The sequence below is a fragment of the Vipera berus genome (genome assembly GCF_964194415.1).
Source record: "Vipera berus genome assembly, chromosome: Z".
In the NCBI taxonomy this organism is placed as follows: Eukaryota; Metazoa; Chordata; class Lepidosauria; order Squamata; family Viperidae; genus Vipera; species Vipera berus.
In genome coordinates this window covers 78,558,430-78,580,574 of record NC_138205.1, presented here as the reverse complement: position 1 = coordinate 78,580,574, position 22,145 = coordinate 78,558,430, and the positions used below count along the sequence as shown (strand labels likewise).

The 22,145-nt window shown below is 41.8% G+C and overlaps 1 protein-coding gene across 2 annotated transcripts in view; it reads left to right on the top strand.

Moving 5' to 3' along the window:
- Nucleotides 1-14,499: 14,499 nt before the first annotated feature.
- Nucleotides 14,500-22,145, top strand: part of CDCP1 (CUB domain containing protein 1) — a 112,650-nt gene continuing 105,004 nt past the window's right edge. For both annotated transcript variants that reach the window (XM_081344333.1, XM_081344332.1), the window contains exon 1: nt 14,500-14,720. In XM_081344333.1, the coding sequence (XP_081200459.1) occupies nt 14,645-14,720 (76 nt within the window). In that variant the 5' untranslated portion in view covers nt 14,500-14,644. The remainder of the gene's footprint in view (nt 14,721-22,145) is intronic.

Here is a 22,145-nt window from a genome sequence, read left to right as displayed (position 1 = left end):
ACTTCTGCAGGCAGGTTGTTCCACTGGTTAATTGTTCTAACTGTCAGGAAGTTTCTCCTTAGTTCTAAGTTGCTTCTCTCCTTGACTAGTTTCCATCTGTTGCTTCTTGTCCTGCTTTCAGGTGCTTTGGAGAATAGCTTGGCTCCCTCTTCTTTGTGGTAGCTCCTGAGATATTGGAACACTGCTATCATGTCGCCCCTCACCCTTCTCTTCGTTAAACTACACATACCCAATTCCAGCAACCGTTCCCTATATGTTTTAGCCTCCAGCCCCCTAATCATCTTGGTTGCTCTTCTCTGTACCCTTTCTAGAGTCTTGACATCTTTTTTACATAGTGGTGACCAAAACTGGATGCAGTATTCTAGGTGTGGCCTTACCAAAGCATTGTAAAGTGGTATTAGTACTTCACTTGATCTTGATTCTGTCCCTCTGTTAATGCAGCCTAGCACTGTCTTGGCTTTTTTTGGCAGCTTCAGCACATTACTGGCTCATATTGAAGTGATTGTCTACTAGGACTCAGTGCTTCTAAGTTTTTGTGATCAGTCCATACCTCAAAAGGCACCTTGCTCCCTTCTAGATAATGTCGCCAGTTTAATAGAGCCCAACGGATTGTGAAAGCTTCCTTTTCTGACATAGCCCACTTCCTCAGTCAGTGAATTTTTTCAAGGTGTAGGCACAGGGTTATAGGATCCCACTCTGGTTCTTTGGCAGTAGCACAGCTCCGATGGCCACGTCGCTGGCAACGGCTTGAATCACAAAGGGCTTCCCTGGGCAAGGATGCTTTAAGATCAGTTCGACCACAAATAGTCTTTTTAAATTCTCAAAAGCGGTTTGACAGTTCATAGTCCATGCTAGTGATTGACCTGGATGCGGCTTTCCTCTCTCTTTGCCTGTTTTTAGTAATTCCATAAGGGGCAGGGCAATTTTAGTAAAGGAGGGGATGAATTGATGGTAGAAGTTGGCGAATCCCAGAAAGCTCTGGAGCTGTTTTTGAATCTTGGGGGCTGCCATTCAATTTCAGCTTTCACTTTAGTTGGGTCCATTTCAATGCCCTCACTGGAAATTCTGTAGCCAAGATAATCTAGTCGGGTCTGGTAAAACTCACACTTTCACAGTTTAACATAAAGTTTGTCGTTCAACAATTTCTTTAGTACTTCTCTCACTAATTTTATGTGGTCAGCCATATTCGTGCTGTATATCAGGATGTCATCAAGATACAACAAAACCCCTTTGTATAGATGGTTGTGTAGTACCTGATTAATAAGCTGTATGAAGACAGCTGGAGCCCCCTGTAGTCCAAAAGGCATGACTTTAAATTGGTAGCTTCCCACTGCAGACTTGGCCCAGTTGATAAATCCTCTTGCAAGGTTTTTTTCCACATACTGCTGCATCTCCTCCATCTCAAGGGGGGGGGGACATAGCATACATTCTTAGTCGTGAGAGTTTAGCTACTGGTAACAGTTCAATAGAGCAATCATTGGGCTGGTGGGGAGGCAGAGTGTTGCATTGTTTCTCACTAAATGCCGCCGCTAGGTCCCAGTGTTCGCTGGGGATGAGTGGCTCACCTGGTTGAGTCAAGGCAGCCATGTGTGCTAGCTCATTGGGTGGGCTAAACTCTCCTGTAATGTCCGTTAAGGGAGAGGGGCTTGGGTCCTATAGGTAACCTCACAGTCTTCATTCCCTTCTCCCACCAGAGAAACGGTTTCCATTTGTCTAATCAGGCTAGTCCTAGGATCACAGCCTCAGTCATTTTTCAGAGCCACCATGAAACGAATGAACTCCCAGAGTTCACTTATTTCTAAGCGTAGGAGTTCGGTCAATTGTGTGACTAAAATTCCTCCCATTAGGGAGCTATTGGCTTGCTCAAACCTCACAGGTTTGGAGAGCAGCCTTGCTCGTATGCCCATTTTCAGGGCAAGTGATAAGCTAATAACACAGCAGGAGCATCCAGAGTTAACTAGTACTCAAATCTATCTGTGCCCCCATCTTAGGGATTATAAGTTTGGCTGGTAGCAAAAAAGGTGGGACATGTCGACTCACCATCGGATTGTTCTCTCCTTCATTGTCGCTGTCATAGGAGGGTAGAGCAGTGGCAGGTCTGGCTTGGGGTTCCTGCATGGGGCATATGACTTGGGCAACAGGTTCCTGCGTGATCCAGTTGGATTTCTCTTTCACCAGCTGCTAGGCTGGTTTCTTTCTCACTGGTGGTCCCGGTCTATTCTCTTGCAAGGGTAAGGGACTGGGCAACTCGCTGCTCGATGTCCCTGTTGTCCATATCTGAAGCACATGATCGGTGGGCCTGCAGGTAGGCTGGGATTATCAGTAGCCATGGTGGTTGGAGGCTTTCGGGGGTGGCGGCTGTTGTTTGGGTTGATCTGGCCTTGACTCGGCTTCTTGTGGGGGTGGCTTCTTATAGCGGGCGAGATGAATGTCCAGTCTTACTGCTGCCTGGTACCATTCTTAAAGCTAATTAGGAACTGCTCAATAGATACAAGCCTGGGAGAGGTGCTTGTCCAGTCCCTCCTTGAAGTGATGGATTAGGGATTGCTCGGGCCACCTCTCTATGCGGCTGGCTATCTTGCAAAACTCTTGTACGTATTCCAGTGCAGGCCTGCTGGCTTGTGAACTTGCTCCTCCACATTGAGGGCAATGGATGGGTCCTCAAACCTTGCTCTCAGTCCTAGGAGGAAGATGGGGGTCCTCCAGTTCAGGTGCTTGCTTGTTATATAGATTGTTCAGCCACTTGTATGCTTCCCTTTCCAAGCTGGAAGCAACCATGTCAACCATAGCAGCTGGATTTGGATAGAAATAGGCATAGCAGTTCAAGTGAGAGCGCACCTGGTTGAGGAAAAAGATCAGTTTCGGGTCCCCATTGAAGGTTACTCTGAGAGGAGGCACCATCAGTGGTTGCTGGCCTCCTCACTGTGGATGTTGCACCCCCACCAGTTGCTGTCCCCCCATGGTGGCTGCTGTATCCCCAGTTGTTGCAAGCCTCTCAGCAGTTATTGCACAACCCCATGGCTGTTGCAGCATTGCTAGTGGCTGAGGGATCCCCAAATGCTGTATGATTCCCAATGACTCCCAGTGGTTGCTGCATGTGCGGGTGCTGCTGCCATCCCCACTGTTGCTGACCTGCAGGCGGTTGTGGTATCCCCAGTTGTCGTAGGCTCCCCTGTGGTCTCGGAGGTGGTTCTTGCTGGATCCCAATTGGTTGCAGGGCCCTCAGCAGTTGCTGCACAATTGAAGGTGGCCCCAGCCTCACTGCTTCCAGCAGTTGCAGACTTCTTGGTGGCTGCATAAGCCCCGATTGTTGCAAGGCCCACATCTGCTGCTGCACATTTGGGGGCTGTGGCCACCCCCAGTTTGGTTGCTGCACAGCCAGCGACTGCTGCCTTTCCATCTGAGGAGGCTGCAACATCCCCCATTGCTGTATGGGCCCTGGGCTGGGGGGCTGGGGGGCCAGTAAGCATGTTGATCCAGAGTTTGGCTGTCCCAGTGATGGTTTGGGCTCTTATCTTGTCAGCATCTTTTCTGTCCCAAATCACGCCAAGAGTTAAAAATAATTTGTCTTGGATCGAATATCCACATTTGTTTTTGAATGCCACCTCTTATCAATTGTTGTCTAAATATAATAGATTCTGTCTCCACAATAAGTCTATCTTCCATCAAAGTCCAAATAGAAGTGGGTTTCCAGTTAGGCATAATAAATCCATCTAATCTCCCTCAATCTTTAACCAGAGTCCTAATACTGTAGTGATATGAGACCTAAAACAAGATTTTTTATTTTTTATTTTTTTTAATTCCATTTATATCCCGCCCTTCTCTGAAGACTCAGGGCGGCTTACAAGCTTAGCAGTAGCCTTCATTCTATGTATATGCCTGCTTATTAGGGCTTTCACACACACCCCAAGCGGCATTATTACAAAGTTAGCTTAATTGCCCCCAACAATCTGGGTCCTCATTTTACCTACCTCGGAAGGATGGAAGGCTGAGTCAACCTTGAGCCTGGTGGGATGCGAACCTGCACTAATTGCAGGCAGCTGGTGTTACTTAAGGAGGCATTAGCCCACTGCTCCACCAAGGCTCTTGGTGTGATGACATCAGTATTGTGGGCCCAACTGGCAAAAGAAAACTCAGGACCATATTGATTGGAAACATGCAAAAGAGGCCTTCATCCTGCACTGGATAGACAATGGCTAAAATAATAATGATGACAATGATGGCGATGAATGCTTAAACTTCAGACAAATACATGGAATCCACTCAGTTCTCTAGTTGTGAGAATATCTCTTTGGTCTGGAACTGTATCAAAGTGTTTTTGTATATCTTTATTCAATTTTACATGCCCCAGGATATTTTGCATGATCATTATCATCTCATCAAGCTTTTTAGAGAGTCTTTCAGCTAGAAGTTGCATACTACCCAACCGTCTTTTCTTAGGTATCAGCCCCTGTTCAGCCATTCCTTCATCTGTGAAACTTGATCAGGGAACAAAGAACACTGTACTAGAAGGAAACCAAATGGATATTTGCTGAATGTTTCTGTATATCTCAATCAAAGGTTTAAAAAACATTTAAAAAATATAAATTCCAAGTATTTTTCAAATTCAAAAAGTAGAGAAATCCTGTAATGAGAATCTAATATTGAAATAAGTCAAATGAAAACTCTTCACCTTCCAAAGGCGTGTCATGTTCCCTTATGGAAGGAACAAAAGTTATCCCAAACAATATATATCAAAAGAAAAAGAAAAAACAGAGTTCAGCAAGGGGTTGAAATAAATCAGCATTCAACTGCTGTTTTTAAAGCAAAAAAAAAAACAAAAAACAAAATACAACAATAAATTAAAAAAGTGAAAGTTAAGATCCCAGGCATGCTGGGACTTCCGGTGGCTGCGCGGCGCCGGAGACAGCCTTCCCGGGCTGCCCGCGGCTCAGCTGAGTGATTTTCGCCCGAAACAGCGCCGATCAGCTGTTCGGGCGAATTTGAAGCCCCCTCCTTGGGAGAAGAGGAGGGGGTGAGGCCCCAGGTAGGGGTCGAGTTCTCCGGGGCCGCCTGAGCTTGCAGCTTGGGCGGCTGAAGGATCGAACTCCCCCGTAGCCTGGGTCGCTCCCAGCTGGCCAGCGCCTCTGCTCCTGATTTCATGGAGCAGAGCCAGGCGTCTGCGACCACCCCTGCCTGAAGGAAGGACTATGGAATAAAAAGAGCAGGCAGAGCGGTACAAGAGGAAAAGGTGAAGAGGATTATTTTATTTTACTCTCGAGCTTGATGGACTTTTTAAACTTAAAGTGAAAGTGCGTCACAATTGAAAGTAAAAGATGGCGGCTAAACCTCCCCCTAAAACTCTTCGGAGTGCTGGAACTTCTCCGGTGCAACAATCATCATTGCAGGCATTGCATCCTCCGGATGTATTGACATCGAAGGATTTACAAGATGCTCTTGAAAAACATACCCAGGTAATTTTGGAATCAATGGGTGATAAATTTGCACAGATGGAGGAGAAATTGGAGAAGTTGGAGGAGAGAATGGAGGAGAGGATGGAACAGAAGTTCAGTGTGATGAAGGCAGACATTTTGGCTTCAGTGTATAAAGTGGCTGAATGTGTGGAAGATTTGGATGAAAAAGTGGAAGATTTGACTCAAAAGAATGCCATATTAGAAGCAAAAGTATTGGAGAATGAAGATTTAAGAGACAAAATGGATAGAGAATTGAGTCTTGCTCAATATTTCCAGATGCAGTTTGCTATTAGAATCAGAGGTTTAAAGGAGAATATTAAGGAAGATCTAAAGCAGCTGGTTTCTGAGGCTCTCGAAGTGGTATTGAAACAGCCAGCATCTGAAATAAAAGGAGGCATGGATAAAGTGTTTCGTGTGAACTCATGGATTGCTAGACAGAGAAAGTTGCCTAGAGATGTGGTGGTTTATTTTGCAAAAAGGGAAATTAGAGATGAAGTTATACAAGCTGCCTATGATACTAAAGTTGTGATTGCTGATCAAGAAGTTCTGGTTTTAAAAGAAATTCCTCCAAAGATTTTAAGGAGAAGGAAGGATTTTACATTTCTTGTGCAAGAGCTCAAGCAACGAGATATAAGGTTCAGATGGGAGATCCCAGCTGGGTTGATGGTGATGCATGAAGGTAAAAGGTACCGTCTGGTTACTGTGATGCAAGCGCGTGATTTTTACAATAATGTTTTAAAAGCAACCCCATTAACACTTTTGGAAGCTGCAAAGGGATCTGGAGAAGGAGAACATCAAGAGGCTGAAGATGGACAGACAGAGGAGAATGGTGCTGGAGGAGATCAAGTTATAACATCTTTGGATGATCCCAGAGAACAGAGGGTGACGCGTGCTGCTTTAAAACGATCAAAAAAGATAAAAGAACAAGATCAGCAGAAGTCTATGGAACTTTCACAACGTACTTACAGCCAAGTAGTGGGAGGTGGGAAAAGATTTGGGTGAGGAATGTAAAATTTACACAAGCTTGAAATCTAGGAGAGAATTTTTACAAAATGTTTTATAGATGGTATTTAGATCTTAAAACGCTAAGTATGTATCTGAATTATTAGCCTAAATGTTGGAGGTGCGGTGATGAAGACGCAATATTTTTTCATATATGGTGGACTTGTAAAAAGGTTAAGGCTTTTCGGATAAAAGTCTGGTGGAACATACAGAAGATTTTTAAACGGAGGGATGTTTGTTGGGAATAATTACAGATGTTACAGTTGTGATGTTGAATTTAATTACGGCAGCAAGACTTTTGATAGGTTAGTACTGGAAGAAAGAGGAACTGCCGACTATAGAAGAGTGGACTTCAAAGGTTTCCGATCTGGTTGAAATGGCGAAGATTTCGGCCTATTTGAAAGATTACTTGCAAGAACGCTATATTATGGAAGGGAGAAAATGGCTTGAGTTTATCCAGAATAAGTATAGGGTTAAGAAGTTTTATATTTGAATAAGTCTTCTTTCTTTTTTTTTCTATCTTAGTTTTTTTTATATATATTTAATATTACTAAGGTTTGTTTTATCCTATATAAGCTAGAGAGTGATAGATTTTAGAGTTTATGGTTGCTAGTATATGGTTGTTTATGATTGTTTTTTTTATATATATACCTTGTATTTAGCTCTGGGAAGTCGGGGGGGAGGGGGGGAGGGGGGAGAGGAAGGGGGGGAGGGGGAAGGGAGGGGAGGGGGGATTTTTAAGGGAAAAATTGTATGTTAAAACTTTTCAATAAAAAAAAAAGATCCCAGGCATGCTTAAGAAAACAAAACTGCTAACAGGAAGATGTATATACCCAGTGACCTTTTGATCGTTTCCAGAGGGAACTGGAATCTTCAAGATTCCCCTTCCCAACTGGGTCCACAGTTATCCAAAAGTCATCTTGGGTCATTCCTAAATGCTCCTATTCAAATCCAGGGAGTAGCACTGCCAGAGAACCAGCTTTGGCAGTAAAATCAGAAGATTGTCGGTAAGAGGAATGAAAAGCTCTTACTGTACAACAGCCATCTTGGGGAGGGAAAGTGTTTTCAATTATAATAAAAAATAAAAAAACCAATGAAGGATATTGATTAAGATCATGCATAGCTATCTACAGTAATTTATTTTTCATTAGAGCAAATTCATGTATGGTTGGTGGCTACTAAGAGGCTAGATTTAATCATCACACTAAGCCATCATGTGGTTTAATTATTCTTAGCTTGACATGTATGAATACAGACACTGTGATTTAGTGCAATGGAAACCTAATCAAGTGAGATGTTGCATGGACGAAACACTGATCAGTTTCCAATGTGGCAGCTTCTTACCTAATCACACAATACCTAATCTATAGTCCTTTCCCATGGTTGAGACTATATATGTACCATCAGCCATGAGTCATCAAATGACCTCTCCAATATCTTGCATACATGGGTGTGACTTCACCCACAAGAGTGAAGCAGGAAGAACAGCAAGTACAAAGTGTTGGATTTCCTGTCTTCTTTCACTTCTCTATCTCTGAGATTTTTTTGGAAAGGAACAGCCATACTGAAGACAGCTTTTTTTGATCTTCTAAAAGTGGAATAATGGAAAAATAATGTCACACCTTCACAGGGAAGCATGAGGGTAGAAAGTATGAGACATTCCCCCCTTCCTTCTGTCAAGTACACTCTGCCACAGACTCAATGCAAAACCATTATGACCACAATATCTATGGAGATTCTCAGACATCCAGGTCATGATTATCCCAAAGATGCTTTTTCAAGAGGCTGGACTTTCTTGTTTTTCTTTGAAGACATTTCATTTCTCATCCAATGCAAATGTTAGATTGAGCCTAGTAAAAGTTACACTTTATTTTTCAAAATAAAGTGTGCTTTATAAAACATGTGAAAAGTTGCAACAGTCATTATTTCCAGTTTTATTATAGAAATAAGACAAATAAACTAAAGGACAAAATGTTAGCTCTTTATCTCTGATGGCAGAATCACATCTTCCATTTTGCAGAATACAAACCTCTATATAAGTTCAGGCAGGGGCTCAGCAATCGCTTCTTGCTTCTTGCCTGTACATATATCTGCAAGTATCCAGAGACAGCTATAAAATAAGGTAAGACACCTTTATCAGGCTATTTTAACTGAATACCAGCCAACTCCATCCAGTCTTTGGTGTATGGACAAGACATACCTTAGTCCTACCTGCTAGTTTTAAGCATATGTGGCTAAAAGAAGGATGATTTGTATTTCAGTGGTTGGGTTCTGAAAATGTACTTACTTGTGGTTTACTGTTACTGATTTTGAATAAAATTAACAGAATGAATGCTTAATTAAACACAGCTAAATAAACCCCATTTTCTGGGTTCACACAACATGCTAGAAAAAAACACATTTGGTTCATCTTTGGTTTAGCCTGCTCTGCACTGAATAATCAAGTGAATTGTGGGCACCAGTAAGATACCAAAATAGGAAATGTAAGGAAGGCTTGTATACTAGAACTTTCTAATGCACTGTACCCTGTATATATTATTACAATTTGGTGCATGGTGGCACAGGTTTCAGAAGAAAATAAAATAAAAAGATCATCCAAATAACTACCATGATCCAAAGTTTTCTCTTCCACTGTTGCTAGGTTGCAATTCCCCCAAGGTTTCTGTGATAATAAAATGCACTGTCTTTAGGAAGCCTAAGCCTCCTTGTTCTCTCTAGCAACAGGTAAACTTTCTGTTTATCTTTTCAGAAAACTGCTTATTTGGAAACAATTTCTATTTCAGCAAAACTTCCTTCTAAGTAAATGTGCAGGGGATGAATCACAGCCCCCAGCAGTTTTATAATCAACAAATGGTGGAATGTTGTTTTCAGTCATGGAAGGCTCAGGAAATATGATTTACTTACAAAGTCCACTCTTTTAAATATCCCGACTCATCAACAAAAGGTCCATTAATATTCAGGCAGCGGTGTACCAGGGCTGTTTTCTTAAATCTTCTACACTTCTTTTAAAGAGGACAACCTCGTTCCTCTTAAAAGTTGAGACACTGTGCGGAGCAAGCCGCAGCACTCCTTTAACCTACTCATTTTCTCCCCTCTGTGCTAGACGGGATCCCTCCCCGTGAAATGACATGAGAAATGACTGTGAGTTAAGGAGAAGTGGGTGGAGGAGCACAGTAGCTAAGTCCTTGCTGATTGGAGCCTCTTTGCTTTTAAACTGATTGGACCCTCTTTGCTTTTAAACTGCCAGAGGCCGCTAGGAAAAGCTACAAAACTGTGAGTTAAGGAGAAGTGGGTGGAGGAGCACAGTAGCGGCCTGCGCGCCTAATGGCGCGTGAATCATATAACCAAATCAAAAATAGTGGTGGTACATTCAGGGCAAGAGCATCTGAGATTCCTTTCATCTCAGCATGTCTGGCTTAGTTCAGTGCAACACTTGTTTTGCAGCTGTCTTTCGCAGCACTCTTTTCAAACTGGGAAACTGTCCTATCTGTACACAAATTACTAGTCTACAAGGACAGATTATTCATCTAGGGTCTGTAATCTGAGCTCTTCAGGCAGAAATCAGGTGATCAGTTCAGCCCTCCTACTCTACTGAGCCTTCACGCTATCAACCCCCTCTACCGCAAAGATCCTACAGGAGAAAGGCAGTGTGGACAACCGTGTGATCTGGCAGGGTAAGAGCTGTGAACCATAAACCCAAAGCTTTAGCTGTGTCCCTGCATAACAGATACAGTGCCCTTGCTGACCTTAACAAAGACATTAAGGAAATAGGTCAAGGTAATTGTGATGATAACTCAAATAAGCAGGGGACCATGGTCTGAGATGAACTTGTTTTTGACAGGGAGAAGTGTGAATCAGGTATTATACATCAGTCATGCAAGACAAGAAAGGTACCCAAAAAGAGAAGCCACCTTCTGGTTGGTGATTCAGTTATAAGGGATGTAAATTTAGGAAAGGATACAGAGGTTTCAAAAGAGGTCAGGTGTCTTCCAGGTGCTACTGCCAGTAGGGACAAGAAGCATATTTTCAAAATAGTCAACAATGCCAGCAAAGACTGTGATGTGGATGCCATTGTACATCTTGGCACTAACGATCTGTCCCAAAATGATGTACTCTCTGTGCAGAATGATTTCCAGAGCTTGGGGCAGGAACTCAGCAGAATAGGCTGTAGGATCACTTTTTCAGAGGTATTACCAGTGTATGCCAATGTCAGCACCCCACCGTCCTGTGCGCTCCCACAGAGAGGGCCTCCTCAGGGTGCCACCGCTCAAGGAATGTCGGCTGGTGGCCCCCAGGGGGAGGGCATTCTCAGTGGGTGCGCCAGCCCTCTGGAACAGCTTACCAACCGAAATCCGGATGGCCCCCAACCTCCGCACCTTCCGACGCGACGTAAAAACTTTCCTGTTCCAGCAGTCCGGCCTGGCATGATAGCTTTAATTGGGGTCACAGTTTTGTTTTTACTATTGTTTTTTATTGTTTTTTATTGTTCAATCTGTATACCTTCCTTCCTCTGTACACCGCCCCGAGTCCCTCGGGAGAAGGGCGGTTTATAAAAACAAACAAATAAATAAATAAATAAATAAATAAATAAATAAATAAATAAATAAATAAATAAATAAATAAAATGGAAAAGGCCAGCATATAGCAGAATTTAATATGTGGCTAAAGGAGTGGTGTAAAGGAGAAGGCTTTGGTTATATTAGTCACGATGTCTGTAGCTGGTCCAATGAAAAAATGTACAAAAGAGATGGTCTGCATCCATCCAAGAAAGGGACTGAGTTACTTGGCAATAAATTCACAGCTTTTCTGGAGGAATATTTAAACTAAACTATGGGGACAGTGAGTTAATTGATACAGAACATCACTGTCCCCGGCAATCTAAGAATATAGGGGAACTCAGGCACCACACAAGTTATGTAGCAAGTAAAAACAGGGTCAGTCATAAAGGACTCAAATGTCTATACACCAATGTGCAGAGAACTAGAAATTCAGGTAAATGAGGGCGGATATGATATTGTTGCCATTACGAAAACATGGTGGGACGAAACCCACAAATGGAACACACAGCTAGAGGGATTTAAATTATTTAAAAGAAACAGACTAAACAAAAGAGGAGGTGGAGTTGCTCTATATATAAAAAATAACTTTATCTCTACAGAAATAGAGCACAACAATGATGAAAACTGTAAACTTGAATGTATTTGGGTCAATATAAAAGGGGGAAAAATGACATTGCCATAGGTGTATACTATAGGCCACCCAACGAAGCAGAGGAAATAGATGAACTTTTTGCTAGTCAGTTAACTAAGGTATGTAGGAAGCGCATCACAATAGTAATGGGGGACTTTAATTACCCTGATATCAACTGGGAGACAAATTCTGCAGCAAGTGGAAGATCTAACAGATTCCTGACAAACCTAGCAGACAACTTTCTCTCCCAAAAAGTAGAGAAGGAAACTAGGGGATTAGCCATATTGGATTTAATTCTCACTAACAGAGATGAAATGATAGAAAGTGTCGAAGCCACAGGAACCTTGGGGGAAAGTGATTATGCAATATTGGAATTCAACATTATGGAAGAACAAGCAATAGAATACAGCCAAACTAGAGTCTTGGACTTTAAAAGAGCTAATTTCAATAAACTTATAGAGACCTTGGGAAGAATTCCATGGATGAGAATCCTAAAGGGGAAAAAAACTCAAGAAGCTTGGGAAATTTTGAAAAGTGAGATAATAAAGGCCCAGTCTAGCACAATACCAACAAAGAGGAAAAATAACAGCTTTCAAAAAAACCCAGCATGGCTGCATAAAGAACTCTCTGATAAACTGAAAGATAAAAAGGACAAGTATAAGAAGTGGAAAGAGGGGCACATAACTAAGGCAAAATATCAGCAAACAGCCCGTGCCTGCAAAGATGAAGTGAGAGAAGCTAAGGCTCAAAATGAACTAAGGCTTGCCACCAAAGTCAAAAATAACAAAAAAAGCTTCTTTCAACATATAAGAAACAAGAAAAAAGTTAAGGAAATGATTGGTCCATTAGTGGGAGAAAGTGGCAAGAAGGTGACAAGCAACAGGGAGAAAGCAGAACTATTTAACTCGTTTTTTGCATCTGTCTTTACACAAAGGGAAAAAACAGTCCAACCTACCAAAACCAGTGCCATAAAAAACAGAATAGAAACGCAAGTTAAGATAGGCAGGAAAATGGTAAGTGAGCACCTGTCCAGCCTAGACGAGTTCAAATCACCAGGACCGGATGGATTACACCCCAAGGTTCTCAAGGAACTGGCAGACATGATCTCAGAACCACTGAACTATATTTTTCAAAGATCCTGGAGCACTGGGGAACTATCAGAGGACTGGAAGAGAGCTGATGTAGTTCCCATGTTCAAAAAAGGGAAAAATAGATCCAGGAAACTACAGACCTATCAGCCTGACCTCAATACCTGGAAAGATTCTGGAAAAGATAATCAAACAACAAATCAGCGAACACCTTGATGCGAACAAAGTTATCACTAAAAGCCAACATGGGTTTGTCAAAAACAGATCATGCCAGACAAATCTTATTGCATTCTTTGACCAAGTGACAAAACTAGTGGACCAAAGGAATGCTGTAGATATAATTTACTTGGACTTCAGTAAGGCATTTGATAAAGTAGATCACAACCTACTACTTGATAAGATAGAAAAATGTGGGTTAGATAGCATCACCACCAGATGTATTCGTAGCTTGCTGACAGGCCGTACTCAGTGTGTGGTCCTCAATGGAACTGCATCTACATGGAAGGAAGTGTATAGTGGGGTGCCCCAGGGCTCTGTTCTAGGCACAGTGCTCTTCAACATCTTCATCAACGATTTGGATGAGGGGATACATGGGGAACTCATCAAATTTGCAGACGACACCAAGGTGGCAGGAATAGCCAATACTCCAGAAGATAGGCTTAAGATACAGGAGGATCTGGACAGACTCGAACACTGGGCACTATCTAACAAAATGAAATTCAATTGTGAAAAAAGTAAGGTTCTACATTTAGGCAGGAAAAATCAAATGCACAGGTATAGTATAGGTGGTACCTTGCTCAATAGTAGCAACTGTGAGAGAGATCTCAGAGTCCTAGTGGACAATCCCTTAAATATGAGCCAGCAGTGTGCTGCAGCTGCCAAAAAAGCCAAGACAGTGCTAGGCTGCATTAACAGAGGGATAGAATCAAGATCACATGAAGTACTAATACCACTTTACAATGTCTTGGTAAGGCCACACCTGGAATACTGCATCCAGTTTTGGTCACCACGATGTAAAAAAGATGTTGAGACTCTAGAAAGAGTACAGAGAAGAGCAACAAAGATGATTGGGGGACTGGAGGCTAAAACATATAGGGAACGGTTGCTGGAATTGGGTATGTGTAGTTTAACGAAGAGAAGGGTAAGGGGTGACATGATAGCAGTGTTCCAATATCTCAGGGGCTGCCACAAAGAAGAGGGAGTCAAGCTATTCTCCAAAGCACCTGAAAGCAGGACAAGAAGCAACGGGTGGAAACTAGTCAAGGAGAGAAGCAACCTAGAACTAAGGAGAAACTTCCTGACAGTTAGAACAATTAACCAGTGGAACAACCTACCTCCAGAAGTGGTGAATGCTCCAACACTGGAAGTTTTTATGAAGAGGCTGGCCAGCCAATTGTCTGAAATGGTATAGGGTTTCCTGCTTGAGCAGGGGGTTGGACTAGATGACCTCCAAGGTCCCTTCCAACAACTTCTTCTTCTTCTTCTTCTTCTTCTTCTTCTTCTTCTTCTTCTTCTTCTTCTTCTTCTTCTTCTTCTTCTTCTTCTTCTTCTTCTTCTTATTATTATTATTATTATTATTATTATTATTATTATTATTATTATTATCAAATACAGGTCTCAAGAGGGGATGGAGAGGGAATCGGGGTCGAGGGAAGAGGTGTGATTTCCTCATCGCTTGCCACAGTACGAGAGGCGTCAGCGTCTTAATGAGGCACTTCCTTATTAAACAAGAAGAGGAGTTTTACCTGGAGATCGGGATTAGAGCGGGGGGGAGGAGCTGGCAGTGCCTCCTGTCCGGAGGAGGAAGAAGTTGCTAGGAGTTCTTGCAGTTGCGTGAACCACAAATAGGCATGGGCCGCAGCTACTGAACTTAGGGCAACTCCGCTGCAGCCGCGGAACAAAAGGGTGGAGATGGCTCCGGCTTGGTGGCTCGCACAGCCGCTCGCCAGGCTTGTGTTCGCTGCAGTGTTGGCCCTACAAGGGGCAGGTAAGCGGGGATCGGGTGCTTCTTTTTCTTTCTTCCTCCGCACGATCTCCGGGAGGGATGGAAAGCGAATCGTGCTGCTCTTTCTCTGAGTTGAGGGGAACCGGGGCGCTTTCTGGTAGCTTTGGCGGGTGGGTGGAGAACAAATTACCTGTGCGCTCTTTGTTTCTGAAGAAGGCTTTGGAACTTCCCACTTTTTTTTCCTTTTCTTTATCTACACTCGCGCTGGTTGGTCAGAACTTTTCCTTTCTGAAATATATGTAGGAAGTTTTCGTATTAATCGCCCTTTTTTCTACTTTGAGAACATGATTCGTTGATTGCGTTCTCAAATAATGCTAAGTCTGTACAAGATAGTGGTGTAAAATCTATTCATACCTCCTTCCCAGAAGTTTTATCCCTTGAATCTGACGTGATGGCGGCTTCTGCTTTCCGTCTTTTGGAGTGCTTCTCCTTCTTTGCTTCATGTCTTATTCTTTCAGATAATGCACCCTCCTTGTATAGGTTGGAGTCCCTGGTCTGTTCATTCTCCGAATTCTATCTTTTAAGCAATTTCTGAATGCATTGCTCTAATGATCTGATGCAACCTGGATTTATTGTACACAAATGGTAATCCCACTATGAGGGAGGGAATTATAAGGAGTCTGATAGTACTGGGCCGCAGCTAACTAAATCTTATCCTTTTAAATAAAATTTGTAAGTCAAAAAAGATGCTACCAGCCTTACGATTTTTTTTGGCCACTTCAGCTCTCTACCCACAATGTTTAGATTGTGGGGAAATGGCCCTTGGTGTATAGACTAAGAATCTTAACAATGTTCTCTATTTGGAGATATTCACCACTTGAAAATTAAGGCAGTTCCTGTTTGCAAGTAACAGCATTGGCCTATGTAAACCACATATGACTCTATAGATGGGATTCACAGAGGTGTGGAATCTCTCCTTGGTCGGTGGATTACTCATTCTCACATAGTGCCCTTTAAGAGGTTCTGGTAATCCTCAATTTACATCAGTTCATTTAGTGACTGCTCAAAGTTACAACGGCACTGAAAAAAAATGGCTTAGGGCCATTTTTCACACTGACAACGGTTGCAGCTTCCCACGATCATGTGATCAAAATTCAGATGCTTGGCAACTGGTTCATAGTTATGACAGTTGCAATATCCCATGGTCATGAGATCACTTTTTGTGATCTTCTGGCAAGCAAATTCAACGAGAAAGCCACAATCACTTAGCAACTATGTTACTTAATTTAACAACTGCGGTGATTCACTTAACAACTGTACAAGGAAGATTGTAAAATGGGGCACTTAATAAATGTCTCACTTAACAACAGAAATTTTGGGCTCAATTGTGATGGTAAATCGAGGACTACTTATATTGGGTTTCATGATTCCACTTTGGGTACGGCCAATGGAAATTGTTTATAGGACTGTACCTGGGGAAGACAGAAGTATTATTTATTGTCCCCAAATGTTAAGAACATCTAATTCCTGCATTTCTGGGCCTTGTGTAGTTTGTCCTTTTTTTCTTAAGAGATTTTATGGCTAGACAAGAAGGAGCAATAATTTTTCAAGCCATTTTTTATAGGCAATTAACCATTCTCAGATATTTTAGTTGTTTATTGTTCCTTTGCCATGGGATGGAAAAGACTATGTTGCACTAAGCCATGGTTTGTTTAATCATAATTATCTAGTTTATTCAAAACTAATGATTTACAACACAACTACCAAGCTCATATACCTCAGTAAATTCAACCCAAAATACTACATTACAGCTTAGTATTATGGCATAGTATTATGGCGTAGATACTAAATTTCACACACATTTGTGAAATATCTTACATTTTTCCATTAATCTTTAAACTGTATCCATTAAATTGAATTAAGATGGAGCATCCACTGACATGTGGGAGCCCAGCCAATTTGATTTACCTAATTCTGGTTAAACTGCGTTTTTTTGATATATGATTATTACATTAGGATAGGATAGAGGCTGATATTACAACTTGTTTGTTTTAATAGAAGGGCATAACTTAGCGGTTGCACTATAAAACAGATCTGATAGGCTTTCATTACAGAAATCTCATTTCTTGAAAGTAGGAAGTATGGAACAATGGACCTAGTTAATTAGAATTTTAGTGGATTTGAGATCTTCAGTCCAGACTGGATAGTTTTGCAAAATGATAAATGCTGCTGTAACTCTTGATTTTCTGCACTGATCAAGAGTCCAGTCTAGGAATCCACCTCTGATTTTAGGAAGCAAATACAGGTAGTCCTCAATTTATGATCACAATTTAGCCCAAAATTTATGTTGCTAAGTGAGATATTTGCCCCATTTTACAGCCTTTCTTAACACATTTGTTAAGTGAAACACTGCAGTTGTTAAATTAGTAACACGGTTGTTAAGTGAATCTGGCTTCACCATTGACTTAGTTGTCAGAAGGTTGTAAAAGGTGATTACATAACATTAGGACACTGCAACCATCATAAATATGAACCAGTTGCCAAGCATCTGAATTTTGATCACATGACCTGATACTGCAATGGTTGTAAATATTAAAAACAGTCATAAATCACTTTTTCAGTACCATTGTAACTTTGAATGGTCACTAAATGTTGTAAATTGAGGACTGCCTGTAGTGCTGATTCTGAAAAGCATGCATCATCAGTTCAGTGCATGTTCAGATCCAGAGAAGTGGTGATAGCTGCCCTGATTAAAGTACTGTGGTAAAAGTGTTATTCTGACTCTTGATGAAAAAGGTGTATTGGATTGACTAGATCATTCCGTGGATCTTCAGTATTATTATACATCTGAAACATTTATCTCCTTAGAATAAGTTACAAGTCAGTCTGTTCTAATGCATCATTTCATGGTGAGTCAGCTGATCAGAAGAAGCCTGTTTATTGTCACATGCTCATTTATGAACCCATTTATCTAGTATGATTGTTCAGACTAGACTTGATGGCAGTTCTATTTTAAAATGGCACCACAGTGCAGTTCATTTCAATTCCTTCAAGGTGTCAAGACATATCTATCTTGACACCTTGAAGGAATTGAAATGAACAGCTTCATTTGAAGGAATATCTTCTATGCATGCACAAATGTGCAGAAGACCTTTGAAGACCAGCAGAGCTGCTAGGTTGTATGTAACTTGGATGTTGTAATTGGAAGTGGGCCCACTTTGTTTTGCAGATCCACATCAAAGTAGTACTTTGTCAAAACCTTGATCAAAGTGAATACTCCTTTGCCTTGAATATGCCTAACAATGTGAATATTATCAGAATATTTTACAATACAACTTTTCTTCATCTGAGTTATAATAGGTTGTTAGATAATGAAATATAAAGGAATTAAAAACAACAGGCTGCAAGATTTGCATGAATACCTGTTCTGAATTCAGGTCATCTACTTAAACTACTCTACATTAAAAACGTATATCTATATTTTAAAATATACCTTTAAATTGCTACATGTATGTATTGATTTGGGAGAGATCTTTTTGCATCTTACTTTCATCATTAACTGAAGCTGAGGATAGTAGCCATCTTATTATATAGGACAATTTGAGGGATTCTCTTGTTCATTTGCTTAAAACATTTTTATATTGCTTCCCATTTTTTAAAAAAAATCTACAAGTACAAATAGCATGATAAGAATTGTAGCTATGGAGTTTTATGTGCCTGCCATTTATTTGTAAAATGCTTCAATTAATATTATTTGATTTTGATTTACCATATTGTGTGGACTTACTTATGGTTTACTCAGTAAATCATGATTATATAAAATTTCTTTAGTTAATACAGGAATTGCTAACAGTGTATTCAGTTGGCCAATATATTTAGGCTAGCACTGGGAACAGTGTCCACAGTTAACCAGAAAACAACATGGAGGTACTGTTACAGAGATAAAATGGTTTTTGATCTAGTTCTAGAAGCTTAGCTGTTCCTGCAGTCCATGGATATCTTGTTCACAAAATAAACCATGTAATATTTTGAATTTGGGGAACCCATTCATGTGGTTAGTATATAATTCTCTCTGTTGGCTGGATTCAGAAAACTGGATTAAATATTAGTAAGTGAGCTTGACAAGCTATCATACATACACAGCTCATAGAAGAAACTAATAAAATAAAGTATCCATTCTGATTAAAACACATGGTTCATGGCTTAATATGATGGTTCTAAAATTATATAATAACCCAGCCTCTTAAAATTATACTTAAATGCATGTGAATAAAACTAATGATTCTTTGGGCTTAGATTTATACAAGAAATAAAAATTAAATAAAAAAATAACTTTTCAAAGTTAAATTTAAAAATTAAATAAAAATTTAACTTTGAAAAGTTAAATTTTAATCTATATAGGTAGTCCTTTACCTACATCCACAATTGTAGGAATTTCAGTCGTAAATCATAAGAGTTATAAGTCAAGGCAGCCACATGATCAGTCTGATTTTATCACCATTTTTATGGAGGTTGTTAAGCAAATCATGTGGTTGTCAGTCCAAATCCATTTTCCTGAATGGGTATTTTTTTTATCTGAAACTGGTAAAAAAAAACCACAAATTGTAGTCACGTGATATATAACCAGTCATAAATGTGAGCTGGTTACCAAGCACTCAAAATCTAGTCACAGGACCACAGGAACGGTTGGTGGTGACTTTAGGGGTTATAGTCCACCCTTTCTGTAACAGTCATGGACTACCTGTGTTATGTACTGGGCTTTTGGTACCACACCACGTGCGTTGCTGGAGAGCTAACGGCTCTCCAGCAACCCAGACAGGATGTCTCCGGTCCTGCAATTGGTCAACCTCGGATGGCAAGCACGGGTTCAATTTGATTGGTTGCTACCATAGGGTTTGGCTATATATTGTGGTGGGGTGCGCCCCAAGTCCTAGTACAGTTCCAGCTTGAATAAAAGAATGAGTTCCTCTGTATTCAGCTGTGTGTCTTCATTCCTGCTCACCAGAGCCCACGACTTGACAGTGGCGATGAAGGTGGGATCCTTTTTCACCGCCTAAAGGGCTGAAGTTCATGAGGGGTCGGCATTACACGCTGGAGGGAAGAGGTGTCTTCCCCCCCTCTAGGCCAGTTAGTAAAGCTACACTAGCAGCCGCGTGCTCCGTGGACGCATTCCCTGAGCCCAAGAAGCAGGATCCAAGAATGCAGGAATCGAGGAAAGATGCCGAAGGTTGGCAAATTCAGAGTTCGATGTAAAGCATCCAGAAGAATGGCCATCTTACCTCTCGCAAGTGGAGAACTATCTACAAGCAAACCAGATTGCAGAGGAAGGCCTAAAAGCTGCCACGTTGCTGTGCGTGTGTGGGCCAGCGACTTTCGACCTAGCGGAAAATCTTTTCGTGCCAATGCCCATTGAAGTGGTATCGTTTGCAGACCTTAAGAAGAAGCTGACTGGGCATTTTCAGCCCAAGATGTCGGAGATGGCGTGGCATTTTAAATTCGACCAAAGAGTGCAGCTTCCCGGAGAGACAGTTTCAGAGTTTATCGTGGGCCTAAGGCAGGCTGCACGCCTTTGCAAGTTCTCGAATTTAGAGGAACGACTGAGAGTCTGACTTGTCTGTGGCCTTAGAGACAGAACCCTACAGCAGAGACTGTTTGCCAGACCCAATCTTACATTCACTGAGGCACAGGACGAGGTCATGGCTGACGAAGCAGCCACAGGTGCAGTGCAAACAGTGCAGCCCACCAAATCTTCAAAAGTAGAAGTTTCCGTCCATCTCGAGGTCGCCAAATATGTTGGAGAATCGTCAGAAGATAAAGAACCCAAAATAAACAAGCTCCAAAGGCAGCCAAATGCGCAAAACTGCGGCACCCACCAACGAGAGAATGATTACAAGGCAGTTCTCTTACCTAGATGTAAGGGGTGCAGAGGCAACCACTCCCGCACCAATTGCAGATTCCGTTTGGCCACGTGTAGAGCTTGCGGAAGGACCGGCCATATCGCGGTGGTGTGCAGAGCCCGCCAGAGAGACAGGCCACCCAAACACCAGTCGGAGGAACCGACTAGGAGAGGTACTGGGGCCCAAGGTCCATTTAGTGTGGGGTTCTTCAGAAGCCGGAGAAGTGTTTGCCGCACTGGGGCTCGTCGCCCCCTTAAGCCTAAACTCAAGCTCTCGGTAGCTACAAGGAGTTCCATGTAAGATGGAATTGGACTCCAGCTCGGCGGTATCAATCATCTCGCATGACACATTCAACTTTGTGGGCAGACGCAGTAACCATTGGGCTAAACTAAGGCACTCAGATATTATTTTAACAGATTTTCAGAACACTCACATTAAAGTTAAGGGTGAAGCCAACTTATTGGTAAAATTTAAAGGGTTTTTGGGGCACCTGGATGTCATAGTAGTAGAGGGCCAAAGAACAAGTCTTATTGGACTTGATTGATTTCAGGCTTTGGGCATTCAAATTACAGGCATTAACTGGACACAGACAGCAGACTTCATGACTGTTTGCGAGGAATACGCGGATGTTTTTGAGTCAAAACTGGGAACTTGTACTGGCTCGCCAATTTCTTTTAAATTAGATCCTAATGTTGTAACAATTAGGGTTAAGCCTCGCAGGGTCCCCTTAGCCCTAAAACACAAAATCAATTCCGAAATCAATAAGTTGGTAGAACAGGGCATATTACAGCCTGTTGATGGGGGGGAGTGGGAAACTACTATTGTCACCCCACTAAAATCCAACGGGGAAGTTTGCATTTGCACAGACTATAAATGCACATTAAATAAGGCCCTCAATCAACATGCGTACCCGGTCCCTGTAGTCAACCATATTCTAGCCTCCTTGCAAGGGGGAACCATTTTTGCTAAACTTGATTTAGCGCAGGCGTATCAGCAATTGCCGGTTGATGAGGCCACAGCCGTGGCTCAAACAATAGTAACTCACAGAGGAGCATTCAAAGTCAAACGCTTGCAGTTTGGAGTCAGTGTTGCATTGGGTATTTTCCAAGGGATTATGGAACGCACACTTAAAGGTATTCAGGGTGTCTGCCCCTATTTTGATGATGTTCTCATTGCCGGGGAATCCCCAGAAGTGTTGGCCAATAGGCTCAGGGCTGTTTTGCAAAGGCTCCGTGATGCGGGCCTCAAATTAAAGAAAAACAAATGTAGTATTGGGGTCTCATCAACAGAATTCTTGGGGTTCCATATCGATGCTCGTGGAATTCACCCTGCTGATTCAAAAGTGAAGGCCATCAAAATGGCTCTTAGGCCAAAATGAAAAGGAGAGCTGCAAGCATTTTTGGGCCTCCTGAATTTTTATCACACATTCCTACCTCATAAGGCTGCAATAGCAGAGCCACTCCACAGGCTACTTTGTAAAAAAAGCCCCTTGTAAATGGACTAACTTACATGAAAAAAGTTTCCAGGATCTCAAAGCCCTTCTTTCAGAAAAGTCCACTGTAACTCATTA